The sequence below is a fragment of the Squalius cephalus genome (genome assembly GCF_949319135.1).
Source record: "Squalius cephalus genome assembly, chromosome: 2".
In the NCBI taxonomy this organism is placed as follows: Eukaryota; Metazoa; Chordata; class Actinopteri; order Cypriniformes; family Leuciscidae; genus Squalius; species Squalius cephalus.
Window position 1 is genome coordinate 48,431,238 of NC_137123.1, and position 15,747 is coordinate 48,446,984.

General features: G+C 36.6%; 1 protein-coding gene across 5 annotated transcripts in view; it reads left to right on the top strand.

Annotated features, from left to right (window-relative positions):
• The window catches only part of prom1b (prominin 1 b), a 36,618-nt gene that overhangs the window by 4,623 nt on the left and 16,248 nt on the right, over nucleotides 1-15,747 (top strand). For all 5 annotated transcript variants that reach the window (XM_079850373.1, XM_079850374.1, XM_079850371.1 and 2 more), the window contains exons 2-7: nucleotides 5,280-5,341; nucleotides 5,530-5,556; nucleotides 5,890-6,095; nucleotides 13,905-14,025; nucleotides 14,255-14,318; nucleotides 14,939-15,028. In XM_079850373.1, the coding sequence (XP_079706499.1) occupies nucleotides 5,280-5,341; nucleotides 5,530-5,556; nucleotides 5,890-6,095; nucleotides 13,905-14,025; nucleotides 14,255-14,318; nucleotides 14,939-15,028 (570 nt within the window). The remainder of the gene's footprint in view (nucleotides 1-5,279; nucleotides 5,342-5,529; nucleotides 5,557-5,889; nucleotides 6,096-13,904; nucleotides 14,026-14,254; nucleotides 14,319-14,938; nucleotides 15,029-15,747) is intronic.

Consider the following 15,747-nt stretch of genomic DNA (forward strand, 5'->3'; position numbering starts at 1 on the left):
CTAATTAGCCAATCTGCTCTATGAGTCACCTGCCCAATCAGGTAAGCTGATAATCTTGAGTGCCATATGCTCAAAAGGTATATGCAATGTAAATGCCTGCTCCTGACAAAACATGCAAGTGAATAACCCTCAAACAACCCCAAAATAACAATTTTGTAACATTTCTAATTTTAAACCACCACATTGTTAAAAATAGGACATTTTAAGAAATGTGATGCCATTTTTAACTTGTAAATGTGGATGTGGATTTACAGACATAAATAGATCAAAAACAAGCCACTAACAGATACTTTGCTAAAGCATTCTTTGCAGATTTGTAACTCCTGATCTTATAGAAAGGTACTTCTGATATAGAATTGAGCCCGGATTACTGGATTAAACAGCAGTAACATTGAGCACATGGTTCAGGTTAAAGGGCACTATATTTCTCCATTCTGTCTGGCTGCAACTCATTTTCCTGATAAGTCACAGCTCACAGGTTTGAACACAGATGGAGCATTTTGTCTGTGAAGGAATAGGTGGGTTTATGCTTAATAAACATAATACAGTTTAATCTACCGCATTTATGCTACTGCATCTGAGGAATGGACAGATGAAGGATATGAGGGATATGAATATACTGTACACAGTCTGAGTCTGTGGTTTAATCCGGGGACTCCCTCCATCTCAGACCAGATAAAGCTTAATATCACTGATCACTGGATTTAAAAATCTGCACTGTAATTGAAGGACAGGGAGATAAACACCCAGATATGACCCAGTTATACTGGCATTGTCTGTGTGAAGCACCATTAACTGCGTGAATGTGAAGCACCATTAACTAACTTAGTTCGTTTAATGTTTTTGAGTAGCTTGTTGTATCTGTGCGTATTGGGGGTTGTGGGGGGGGGGGGGGGGGGTAAGGGTTTGGTAGAATAAGGGAGAAAACGGGAAAGAAAGCATTAGAGAGGGAGAGGGACCACTTAACTGCCAAACTGCAAGACCACTGTAAGAGGATTAACCATCTGCAATTATAACCAGTGATACCCTTTCTTGTTCACTCCAGGATTTCTCTCATTCTCTCACTCTCTTTTATATAATTTGAGATAAAGAGTTGTTATATCTCACACACATATCTGCCTTATAATTCTATAGTATATAAGATTCTCAACCAACACATGGACCCCTAAAATTCAAATGCTTGATTTGCATGGTAACACTGTGTATAATATAAGAGGTATATAATTAAAAAGCTACAGAGAACAAATTAAACACATTTTAAAAAAAAACAAATTGTAATATACTAAATATACAAAAACTGTATATTCTGATTTGTTCACAGAGTTATGCCTGAAATATTCAACTCGTATTGTTTTTGGATGTAAATATATTTGTTTTGTTAATAATAGTTTATTCCTGTGATGGCAAAGCTGGATTTTCAGCATCATTACTCCAGTGTTCATGTTCAGTGTCATGTTATCTCTCAAAAATCATTCTAATATGCTGACCTGCTACTCAAGAAACATTTATTATTATAATCAATGTTGAAAACAATTGCGCAGCTTAATATTTGTGTGGAACATTTTTTACAGATTTTTTTATTAATAGAAATGGCAAAAGAACAGCATTTATTTAAATATAAATCGTTGTATTATTAAGATCTGTACTGTCACTTTTGATCAATTTAATGAATCCTTGCTGAATAAAAGTATTGATTTCCTTCCCAGAAAAAAAAAAGTCTTACTGACCCCCAAACTTTTTAATGGTAATATTGTATCTACAGTCTTTTACAGAGACTGTTGGGTCTTTCAGTTTAGTCTTAAACAATAAAATGTAACATTAAGAAAAAACTGTAGTTGGTCAGACTTCTTCTTTCTAAGTGGACAGTTCTTCACTACAATAAACTAGTTAGTGAGGCTCAAGCCTATAAGTTCAGCCAGCTTTAACAAAGATATTGCTTGTTTGTAATCTTACATGTGCTTACTACATAACTTAAACTATCAGGATAGACCTATTGGGTCAATTCATTAAATAGTGGAGTGGAATTCTGTTTTGTAATGATGTTATATTGTTTTGGCTGTGACCTGTAGTAAAGCAGTGCTGTTAGTGTTTTAAAGTGCAGTCTTGGCCATGGCGTTATATTTTGGGTCATGTTCTGTTGATCTCCCTCCAAGGTGTCATGCCAGAAAGAAATACCTGCTAAATTTAGTACAACTGTAAAGAAGCTTATGCTTTTATGCAAAGGTGTTTTAGGGTTAAGTGTTTGTTTATGTTTGTGCATGAGCATTACAGTGGGCAGTTCACTTCTGCAGTATTTTGCAGAATCGCCACTATGGGAAGAGACATTTAATAAAAGATTTTTTAATATTTACATTCACTCATTATATCATTAGATACATGAATATAGGTTCATTTGTGTGTGTGTGTGTGTGTGTGCATATACATGCTAGAAAGAGTATTGGAAATATTGTGTATTACTCATTATATTAGTGTATACTACAGTATGGTATTCTATATACTAGTATTCTATGGTCATGATGTTTGCTAAACTCTCTGAACCTAAACTTTATTACAGAAAACATTCTGCATTTATATATTTTCATTAAGATATTATTTAGTATGTTTATAATTATCAGATCATTATCCTCAATCAATTCATTCATTCAATTGGCTGTTTATTTTTTTTAAACAATTTTTAAATTAATTTTAAATGATTTTATAAAGATACAAATCCAAAAAGTTTTCTGGTGAGGTATAAGGTTCAAAGAGGTATATTTAATTTTGTGTGAGCTCTCCACTATTGCTATCAGTATCACCCTCACCTGAAAGAGGTGAGGTAAAGGCTATGTTTAGTTCAGATCAGGTAAAACGTGATAGAGGAGACTGTGCTGTAGTTTCTTGTAGTTTTAAAAAAGAAGTTTAAATTTAAAAATATTCCATTAAAAAAACTACCGTTTTCAATTTTAAAATAAATTTAAATAAAATTGTGGTGACTTTAAATAAAAGTGCTTTTTTCACTTACAATACTTAAGTGTGTGTGTGTGTGTGTTAGAGGATGGATACCCGACCCGAGCCCGACGGGACCCGTCGGTACCCGACGGGCCGGGCCGGGTTCGGACAGATATTTAGAAATTATGTTCGGGTTCGGGTCGGGCTCGGTCACATCAGCGCGATAAGGCATTGAACATTTTAAATTTAAAACAGCTTATTATGTAGGTAACGTTAGCCAATGTGCCTGATGCTTTCACTTGATGCAAACGTTCGTTTTTGTGATTAAAATGCATGTAAAATTTTACCATAACATCTGTCTTCCTGTGTGCGCAAATTTTAAATTTGTTTATGTAGCCGTGACAACCAAACACTTGCATGCGCGCCTATGTTAAGTGCGCTTGTTTCTCCGTGCGCGCTGATGCACTCATCCTGTTGACATTTCCGAATGCCTTCCTACAGTTGCTTAATAAAAGCGGGCTTTCCACACAAACAAACGTACATGTGTCATTAGTATGAGAAAAAAATGGGATTTTAACTGTCGGTCTCGGGTCGGGCTCGGACATAAATATCTTTATGCCTGTCGGGCTCGGGTCGGGTTCGGTTACTGCTCTGTCGGACGCGGGCCGGGCTCGGACAGAAAAATTCGGCCCGATCCGCACTCTAGTGTGTGTGTGTGTGTGTGTAGTAGACTAATAATAGCAATCATGTACAGTAGAGTATAACCTAGATGGGAGACCTCCTGGGAAAATGTCTCAGGTTATGCATGTAATCATGGTTCCCTGAGAATAGGGAATGAGACACTGTGTCTCCTTGGGGTCGCTATGGGGGAATGCCTTGGGTGTCTGAAGTGGAAATCTAAACACGACAATGAACTTGACATTGGCAGGCGGCAGCCCATGACATCACAACAGGTGAGACCGAGAGTGTAAAAGGGCACCTGTGCAATACGTCATCCACTTTTTGTCTGAAGGAGACGTGTGGAGGAATGCCAGAAGCATGGCAAGGGGACGCAGAGTCTCATTCCCTATTCTCAGGGAACCATAGTTACATGCATAACCTGAGACGTTCCCTTTCGAAAGGGAACTCGCGCTGCATCCCCTTGGGGTCGCTATGGGGAACGGAATACCCACGCTGCCATGCTAAAGGGATGAGTTCCCTATTGACTGAGCTAAAGGAGTCCTCATCCCTGTGGTCAACACCAGCAGTCATAGATTGGAGCTCAAGAACGGAGGCTTAAACCGGAAGCCTAACTACGTTCATTTTCAAGCCAGCGTCCAAGGAGGCTCAAGAGAGCCTAACACTCAGAGCCTCTATAGGCAGCCCTGAAGAGTGGAGGCCTCAGTAAGAGGCTCAGAAAGGAACTAAACTCAGTCTGGCTGGCCCGTGAAGCTCTGCAGAGTGGAGGCCTCATTATGATGACTTTCATAACGAGAGGAGGTCTAGCAACACTCACTGAGGTCAGCTCTTGAACTAATAGCAACAGATCAATTACAGTTTTTTTCCAATTGCTAACACACTAAAATGACATGCACAGCACAATTATTTAAACTGGCACTCAGAGAGCCTCTTCTCAAGTCTCCAAAAGTCTAAACACATTTTCTGCTTTACACACATTTTGCAATTCAAAATGGCACTTTTTAAATGCACTGAACACGGTTCTCTGCATAAGACACAACAATCTGACATAAAGTCACATGTTTGCCTTTTCAAAACACTGCCATTCAAAATGACACTACATGAGCTAATTGGCCAATACATGTGCCACCTGGCCAAACACCTCAATGGTTAATTATTACCACTTCAATCTTTTTCAGTTTACTGTTTTTTGTGAGCATATTTTTGTTGTCCATTGTAAATATATATGTTGGTTATATAAATATGTTCAATGTTGGTTAGACAAAAATCTGGTAATATGAATGAAGTATGTGCCATTTCAGTTTGATTTTGATAATGCTATATGTAGTTTTGGTTGCAGTGCTTCATTTTGCAGGATATATTAGGTATTTTGCAGTTTGGGTGTGTGGTTTTGTGAATTGTGTCAAGTATTTTGATAAAACCAGCCTAGTTTGCAAAATTGTGTGTTAGCAATTGGAAAAAACTGTAAAGAACAAGTATCTACTTGTTTCTCAGAATTCAAACATTTGATTAAATCTTACTTGCTTTCTCACAAATGTTACACCTGTGAAAGTAATATGCACAGGGCAGCAGAACTTCCTTGTGCTTTGAAAATTTGAGGTTTTAAAGGTTTCTCGAATTTCCAGTTAGTAACCATCACATTTCATTTTGTTCTGCTAAATTTGTTGTTACAGATCTCATTGTTACGGTGGTCCAGAAGAACATGGGAGGAATCAAAGGGGATGATTACAAGAAGGTGTGTGTTTGGTTCTGCTAATTAATTATTTATGTGCTTATATAATGGACACACTGTATAGGTCTATAATACAATAAAAAAACATAACATATTGTATATATGGGAGCACATGTTCCAATATCAGTTCCTTTTTTCTTTCTCTTCGCCATGCACACTGATGATGTCTCTTCAACTCTACGGCAATGCAGCCAGAGAATGTTGTATTCCTACTACAGGTACTGTTTAAAAATGACAATTCTAGTGACTTGTTCATGTCCAAGTTCATGTCAAGTTACTGATATTTATAAAGAAATATATAATGTGATCAAATATTGCATTAATCAATTAACAAATAATTTGTTCCTGACCCACATATAAAATACCATTGTAGTAATTCAAGCTTTGTTATCTTCATTTGGGGGATTTACTCAGCGAATATTAAGATTGATTGCAATTAAACGCTCTCCTCTCCTCTCCTCTCCTCTCCTCTCCTCTCCTCTCCTCTCCTCTCCTCTCCTCTCCTCTCCTCTCCTCTCCTCTCCTCTCCTCTCCTCTCCTCTCCTCTCCAGGCTATCTACTATGAGCTCGGCTTCATAGTCCTGACAGTACTGGGAGTGTTGTTTGTGCTGTTCATGCCGATAGTGGGACTGTGTTTCTGCGTGTGCCGATGCTGTGAGAACTGTGGGGGTGAGATGCATCAGAGACAGAAGAAGAACGGCGACTGCTTACGAGGCTTCTACATGGCCACACTCATCGCTACCTCTGTCTTCCTCGCGTGAGTCTTCCTCATCTTCAAAGAGTGTTTGTGACTCTTTATAACTATTCCACATGCTTCTAAAAGTGACTTGTTAACACTTTATTTTACAGTGCCATTGTTACATATGTTGCATGTAGTTACTATAGTAATAAATATAGTATAAATTATGCATAGTTACATGCAACTAACCCTAAACAAAACCAAACGCTATAGTAAGTACATGTTAATATTACTCAGTACTTAAATGTAGAATTACAGTGTAACAAAGACACCATATAATAAAATGTAACTGTGACTTGTTATGCATCATGTTATAATGAAAGTGTCTAGTTTTGAATTTGTACAAATTATATTTTGGTCTTTTTGATATAATTAGCACGGTCCAATAATCAGTGCCAGTTAACAGTAGTGGTACTTCCCCTTGTGTCAGTTGGACAGCATTGCCAGTGGATAATTATGGATTATAGATTTTTTTTGTGAATTATGTAAAATATATTAAACAAATGTTCTCATTGAATTACAGTTTTTCTGAATTGCTAAAACACATTTCTTGAAACCATCACTCACTATCTCAAAATCTTAAACACAAAACCAAATTTTCAAATCACATTCACAGAACCTCTGACTCTTCTGGCAAAATCAAACAATTGCCTCAAAACCATTTTATCTGTGCTCAAAATTAAACAATGCTCTCAGATCATACACACAGTGAGTCAAAATTATAAACACTACAGATCATTTGTTAGACACTATATCAAAAAATGGAGAATACAGAATCCAAAACATGCAGTTACAAAAAAAAAGTATTGTAAAAAGTAAACAAATTTTGCAATTATGTAAAAAAATATAGTACTGACAACTTACAGTAGTAAGGTGAATAAATTGTATACTGTATCCACTGCAAGTATAGTATTGTACTGAATATTGAATAGTAGGCCTATCGAATGTCTGTATATTTACCACTTGCATACTGTGAAAATACAGTGACCCAACTGCAAAAGCCAAAAAGGTTACAGTAAAAAACTCTAAATGAAAAGCATGTTACAGTAAAGTACACTCCGAAGAGTTGTGCAACTTCAAAATCAAGGTCAGTGAGAGAGATTTTATTCTGCTTCAGCATCATGTCTTCATGTTGGGTCCGGCCGGAGGAGTTTCTTCATATCTCAGACAATGTCGTCTCTGCAGGCAAAGGGAAAAACCCTAAAGCAGATCCAGCCTTGACAACATTCTCCACACCTTGCTCTTCCTCGTCCTCATCCTCTTCCTGCTTGTTCACCTCCTCTTACTCATCCTCTTCCTTCTCTTCCTCTTATATTGTTTCCATCCATTGTTGGTATCAACATTCAGTGCAAAATTTTGAGTAATTTATGGGACTCTGAACTGACTTGTATTATGTACAGTTGGTTTGGTCACATCATTAGAAATAAGTGTGAACAATTTTAAGTCGTTGAGTGTAAACGATGACAACTGTGTTGCAGTTGTGTTTAACCTTCGCCTACCTGTGTTTAGCGTTTTGAAACATAAGTGCATCACAGTGCAAAATGTGTTTTTATGTTTAATGTTGAACTTGTTTAATGTTTTAGAGAAAGAGTGATTTATTCTGCAAATTGGTTTAGACTATTGAGAATCTGGTTCAGAGAATGGGGTTTAGTGTTTTAGCAATTCAGAAAAACTGTAATAATTAAATATTATCAAAGTCCCTTTTAGGCAAGCCATCTTTGAAACACCTCTCAGGCAGCTATTTCAGTCATGCAAGTGCAGCTTCTCTCTCTTTGAATGGGGAAACATCAGATTCTACAAGGCTGTGTACAAATCTGATAACAGCTGTCTCATAAATTTTGTTTCTAAATGCTCAAATAATGACAAAAAAACTGAATTTTTCTGGCTGGACTAGCAAATGTGCATATGCAGTCATAAACACATGTCTTTTCTATAGAGTATTTCTATAGAAACCGGAGCTTCTAACGGCAGCTGCAGTGGCGCTATGACTTTATTAATTGGGGATTGGCTTTTTTACTTAGAAGGCGGGACTTATTCCTCCATATTGTGCGTTGCACTTTCTCCCATGCATAGTGTAATACGAGTGTCTTTGCATATCTAAAGTTTTTGATATTATGTATACATCAAATTCCGAGACATCTTATTAATTTGACATATTACTTTTTGCATGCTTTGTAACAGAAAAGTACACATATTTAAATGCAGGGTTAGTCCCAAAATCTGGAACAAAAATGGCAGACTTCGCATACAGGGTCTTGCACTAGCCAAACAGTAGCATTGCTGTGGAGTAACTATTTTATATATATATATATATATATATATATATATATATATATATATATATATATATATATATAGGGTTCACAAAAAGTTAGGGATATTCGACTTTCGTTTCGTGTGAAATTTATAGAAAATTTAAAAAGTTCATGCTACAGTGATATTATATCATGAAAGTAGGGCATTTAAGTAGAAATGCCAAATTAAGTTCACGTGTAAAGGTTGCATTTTAGGTGCATTCTGAAATTTCACCCGAAAATCGCATATCCCTAACTTTTTGTGAGTAGTGTATATATATATATATATATATTAGGGCTGCCCTCGACTAAAGATTTCTCTAGTCGACTAGTAGTCGTTCATTTAAGCCATTAGTAGACTAATCGCGTGTTTATATTAATAAGCCATTAATCATAATTATGCGCCTGATTGCCTATATAAAATACATATAGCCTAATCTGCACACAGATTCAAACATAAAGCTTGCCACAGCGCACCGGCAAACGTAATGATTATGAATGTGTCGTGAAAAAATCAGAATGAGACTGTCTAAACATTTTAATAATTTATTTGTAATGTTTTCTGTGTTTTCGGCTGCAGAGATTAAGTCAACGATGCTGACTCGTCATCTCCGCAGTAGTGGACGCGCCTATATATGCAAGTTTCATACGGATTACATAATCTGAGAATATTTATGTTCATTCAAATGTAAAAATCTCAAGCTTTAGATAGATATATTTCTCATGTCTGTGAGGCAAGTTTACGCTTTATTTCAATTTATTTATGTGATGCACTCAAGTTCAAGACCGAATTGTCACATGCCTGTCCTGTCTTGTGCTGCACATGGGTGTTTTTGTACCTTCAATAAAGAGATTACTTGCATCTTTGCTTCCTGTTTATTGTTCGTGACAAATTAACCAAATAATCAGATAACAAGATGGGAGGGGCTAGACAATAAACAAGAACACATGGCAAACATAACAAAAACACCCATGTGCAGCACAAGACAGGACAGGCATGTGACACGAATTGACAGAAAGCGCCATTATTTTACAAAAACACAGTTTTGTGAGTTTACAAAAATAAAAGTAGACCCTTTACAGTTTGCATTACTCTTATTAGTCTAGCAGGAGAAATAGGTTCCCATGTACCCGTTTGGCATTTTTTTGGAACCTGTTTTTTTTAGGACCCTAATGGTGTCTAGTTAAGAATTTTTGATGTTGCCGAGGTCAACTAATGTCCCATGGGGTTCGTTTGGCGGCCATCTTGAAGTGATGTCAGCGCAATAGGCGAAAAATGCAGATTTTCATATCTTGTGAACCACACAACATACAAAGACAAATTAACGCACTTTTTCATATAATTCTGACACCAGGAGTCAAATGGAAATGTCCTTGACATGGTGCAACCACTCTTTATTGGTGAAAAACAGGCAAATAACACATTTTAGGCTCATAACGATGTAACTTTTGCTATTTTGTTTTTGCAATAGTTTCCAGCATTAGTCCTGCTTGTCATAGACCAAGTAATCTTGTGGATTATTGAGGAGAGGTATGATATATCTTTGATAAGCGATCGGGCATACGATGTTCACCCAGTGGGAAAAAAATCCCATAGACTTAACATTGCAACGGATTTTGGCGAGTCATAGCTCTGAGTGAGGATTTTGTAGAAACATATGGGTTACCACATTTGAAGAGGCTGGCAGGCTCTGTGAGAACATATCTCACAATGGGGTGTAAGTTCTACTCCTGGGGGGCAAGAGCTGCCCAAAGTTGCCCCATAGACATTCTATGGTGAAGGGACGGCCCATGAAACAGGGATTGCGCATACATGTTTATCCTACTATGTAACTTGCATTGGAATTTTGTATTGAACATAACTCTGGATCACAGTGTCATAGAGACAGGGGTGGTCTCTCAGGATCACCATGAAGCTATCAAGCCACGCCCTAGCAACCATTTACAGCACCCTAGCAACAAGTTCCATAGACGTCCACTGAAAGAGGTCAAAGGGATATCTTTGGATAGAAGTGTCATAGAAACATGAGGATGGGCTCATTTGTCTCAGGGCAGTAAACAGCCAATCACAAATCACCTTCAACACTTCCTAGCCATACCCTAGCAACCATTGTTGAGGACCCTAGCAACCCAAACCCAAAGAGGGATATCTTTAAATCCGAATGTCATAGAGGGATTGCAGTTGGTTTATATCATTCTTTATATCATCAACTGACAAGCAGCCTTTGCAGTATCATCATTGGCAGCTATCAAGCCACTCCCTAGCAACCAAATAGTACCCTAGCAACCATTTAGCAAGACATATATCTCTGCACCAGAACATCGTAGAGACTGGTTGGCTCCTTTGACTAATGCTAGCAAACAGGGCTTTTGAGGACTACAGGACATTAGGACAGGAGGAGGCTGCAGCTGAGGTCGGTCAGAAGTACACCATCAACACCTTCGATCTGGGCGGGTGCATGAAGGCTCTGCCACTTGTCTGGAAGTAGAGGGAGAAATACAAGCACCACCTAGTCCTCCCAGGGCAGTTCCCTACTGCCATGAACTACCTCAGCATGATCACTAACCATAAGTGCCATGGTTCAGGCTTGGTTGAGATCGATCTTGAGGCTCAGCTGGTGTATCTGTATGATCAAAAATGATGGAGTATTTTAAGTTAAATGCAAGTGATGTACTGGCGCCTGTATGTCATGCAGTAAGTGCGTTCTCCACACAAATACTTAGATATGCGCCTAATAATAGCGCACATTTGTCTGGGTTAGCCGAACATTAGAGCGAGCAGACTTGTAAAGTGATACTACTTACATGTTTCAAGCGATAAGCCATATTTGAGGTTGTTAAATGATAGGCGGATGTTTGGATTTCCTGCCGTTAACAAGAACGTTAACGTTTGTCACAGCCTACGTGTAGTTTTTTTCTGCGACTAAACGACTAATAATATTTTAGTCGACTAAGCCTCTTCTAGTCGACTAAAGGTTAGTCGACTATTAAGGGGCAGCCCTAATATATATATATATATTCAGTGTACAGAATATTTAAGAAATGTTTCAGAACATATGCAGATCGGTAAATAGTGTGTTACTGTGTCCTTTGGCCAGTTTGCATGCAAATGTGAAGAGTGATTCTGGTAAAGTACATTAGACTTATTTATGTCTAGAAAAAGAATAGAGGTCACAGGTACAGTACATTGAACCACCATCATCCTATCACTGCTCTCTAATAAACATAAGCTGTGCTGCTCCACACTAATCTAGTCAAGGATAGTTAGTGTTTGTGCTTGTGCACTTGTGTTTTGTAATGTATTTTTTTCTGTCAGATTTGGATCTGACAGTGAAATTTTAGGAAATTACAGAAAATTGGGAAAATTGTCAATTTAGAGGTTTGTTCTAACCATTTGATTTGCACCATTGCCAGAGAGTATAGTGAACACACCTGCAGTGGTCTAGAATGACACAGACACATTCACACATGTGACATTGATAGTCCTGAGTCTGTCCGGAGAGAAAGTCCCCTCTTTATTTCTGTACCCCATCCCCCTCTTTCTTTTTGCCTCTTTTTCCTTTTCTGTTTTTCTTTTTTTTCCGTGACAGTGCTGACAGCAGTTGCTTGGGTCACAATGGGCGTTTGTAAGGCATTGACTGTACTATGAGGGTGTGTGTGTGTCTTGATGGACTTTCAATGACTTACTGAGAGGTTTGCAGTAATTGTACTGGACGAGGCCTGGGAGCAGAGATCATGATTGTGCAAATCTGCTCTGTTTCTTTCTTCACTCTTTTCTTTTTCTCTCTCTATGGCTTCCTTTGTTGAATCACATTTCCCCTTTATTAAATCTTTTTTTTTACTGAGACAGGAGTGAGACAGTGAGACAGTGAAAGAGGAAACGAGAGATTGGGGGAACAGGGAAGGAGGTTTGTCTGGCAATAATCTGTAATCAGATGCCAGGATTTAATATGTATCTGCACCACTCAATTAGTAAAGTGTTATCTATAGTATGTGGATAAGTAAGCACCAGTGAATGTGTGCATGTGCATTTTAAAATATATATTTAAACAATGTATTTTAACAATTAATTATTATTGTTATTTATTTATTCATAAAGAAGTCTTTTATTTTCGAAAGAAGTCTCTTATGCTTACCAAGGCTGTTTATTTGATCAAAAAAACTGTAAAACAGTAATATTGTAAAATATAATTACAGTTTAAAAGAACTGTTTTCTATTTTAATATTGCTTCAATGTCACATGATCCTTCAGAAATCATTCTAACATGATGGTTTGCTGCTCAAGAAACATTTCTTCTTATTATCAATGTTGAAAAAGTATCATTTTATTTTTTTATGGAAACCATGATTTTTTTTTTTTCCGGATTCTTTGATGAACCGCATTTATTTGAAATATTTTTGGAACAATCTTTACAATCACTTTTAATCAATTTAATGCAATATTCTGAATTAAAAAAAACAAATCTGATTTTATAATTTTATAAATACTTTTATTATATTTGTAAACATTTTAACTAATATTTAATAAAACATTTCTTTAAGTTATTTTTATATTATATTTTTTTTATTTTGAGTGAGATAGTCTGGGAACAGTATCTTGCTCTACTGTCTCCAAGGAGTTGTATAATACCTGGAGAAGACTATCTGTTAGCATTCCTATTCATAGCAATGCTGTTGTTTGGCTAGTGTAGGACACTGTGTACAGAAATCTGCCATCTTTGTTCCTTGATTTTTTTTTTTTTTTTTACCAATCACCTGAGCTGTAAATGCGTCTTGACTAACCCTGCTTTCAAATACCTTTTAGCTACTAAGTAAACAAAATATCATATGTCAAATGAGTATCTGATATCTCAGTAGTCACAATACAGTAGTCAAATAATTCTCTGCTGAGATTTGGAAGTGTGCCATCATTAGATACTTTGCTTTTCAGTTAGGGTCGTGGGGGTTAAGAAGTCATCAGATTTGTAGGATCTTTTCAAACGTAATGCTGATTGGGAAATAGCTGTAACCCCTGTAAGTCACTTAATTAAACCCCTTGAACCACATTACTTAAACAAGGGTGCATTTCCCAAAGCCAGCTATGGTTGCAAGTTCATGTTGTTATCAATACAAGTATTCAACGGAACTTGCAGCTGTAGTTGGCTAATGATGCTTTAAGGTAAACACACCCCAGTGTGGCTGTTCTTAGCATGACAACAGCACCACACTGAGGACGTCGTATATTACTGCATGTCACAGATGGCAATATATAGAGCAGGGATATTTGAATGATAAATATTTGTAAAAAAACGCAAAAAAAAATAAAAAAAAATTAATTTATATATATATATATATATAGGCTATATATAAAAATTATTCACAAACTCCCTCCCTCAGAGTCATACATTTGACCAGACGATCAACTTTACTATTTTACTATTTACTATTTCATTTCAAATTTACTCATTCCTAATAAATCTGCAGTTTGTCATAACGTGTGTCATAGCAAAATCTGTAAGCAAATTATTTCCCAAATGTGTTGCTTTGTTTACAGAGTGGGAGTGACGATCACCTACGCAGCAAACCAGAACATCACATCTCAGATCAAGAGCACCAGACGTCTCATCAATACTAACATAAGAGACCTGAAATCTTTTGCCAACTACACACCAGTGGTAAGCCATGAACTGATGGAATGGTCAAAGGGGTCAAATTTGTGAACAAAGCTAAGAGTATTACACTGTGTTGTTGTTAGGTGAAAAGCTAATCAGATTAGCTAAAAAATAGAAATCTGCTGATTCTGTTGGTGCAGATTCTGGCCTGATCAGAAGCACAGAGACAAACACAGACATATTTTCAAACACCAAGTCTAAGTCTTTATTTTTTCCCTCTTTTCTTTTGTAGCAAATAGATTACCTGACTGCACAGTACACAACAGCCAAGAACAGAGTATTATCAGACTTAGACAGTAAGTATTCTCTCTTTCTTCCTCTGTCGTGTCTCAATGTGAACATACACTAACGATCAAAATGTTGGAGTTGGTAAGATTTTTTTAAAACATTTTTTCAAAGAAGTCTCTTATGCTCACCCAGGCTGCATTTATTTGATCAACAATACAGTAAAAAGAGTAATATTGTGACATTTTATTACAATTCAGAATAACTGTTCTCTATTTTAATATATTTAAAATGTAATTTCCTCCTGTGAAGCAGCCATTACTTCAGTTATGATCCTTCAGAAATCCTTCTAAAATGCTGATTTGGTGTTCAAGACACATTTCTTATTATTATCAGTGTTGACAGTTGTGCTGCTTAATATTTTTGTGGAAACCATGATACAGTACTTTTTTTTTCAGGATTCTTTGATGAATTGAAAATTCAAAACAACAGAATTTATTTGAAATAGAAATCTTTTGCAACATTGTTAATGTCCATTTTTATCAATTTAATGTGCCATTGCTGAATAAAACTTTCTTTTTTAAAAATGTATTTTCTAATCTTACTGACCCCAAACTTTTTAACTGTAGCGTACTTTATGCTGGAGCTGCGTTTAATCATTTTTAAATGTATTATCAATGTGGTTTATCAGATATTGGGACTCTGCTGGGTGGACAGATTCATAATCAGCTGGAGAGAGAAGTAGTACCTGCTTTAGACAACGCTCTTCGCATGACAGCAGGTGCAAAAACAAACATACAGTACATACACCGAGGGGCCGAATTCACTAAACTGGACTGACATTTTAATGTGGCATTTCAATACAAAACCATGAGTCTTATTCACTAACCATTCACTATCCAGTTTAACCACTGTACGTGTTAAATACATTGAAGTGTCTGTCGGAAAGTAGCGTGTGCAAATAAATGACAGGCGCAATTCACATTCTCTTTTACTCTCTTCTCTTGTGAATTCAAGATCAATTACAAGAATTTTCAATTCAAGACTGAATAAAAAAAGGATAATTGAAAGATTGTCATATTGTGAGATATAAGGTCACATTGTAAGATTTAAAGTCGTAATTAAGTAAAGTAAATTGCGGCTTTTCAAGTAAAGCCTCAGTCATCAGATATAAAGTCAGAGTTACTAGAAAAAAAGTTAAGGCAGGAATGTATTTCCATATATTTAAAAATGTATTTGAAATAATTAATTACTTACAATAATTGATTTGTAATTATAAATTGTAACTGAGCTTAATCAGTGCTTACTCTTCCGTGGGGTTTTATAGTTTAGTCCGATAAAAAAAAAATCGAACTGAACTGACAAACACTAAATGCGACAAGCTGACCAAGACTTGAGAGATTCAGGATTAAAATCTCTTTTGCAAGAGTGACCTGGTCCAGAGGACAGCAAATGACAAACAGATACATTTCAAGACGTTTTGATGTTGCTAGTACCTTG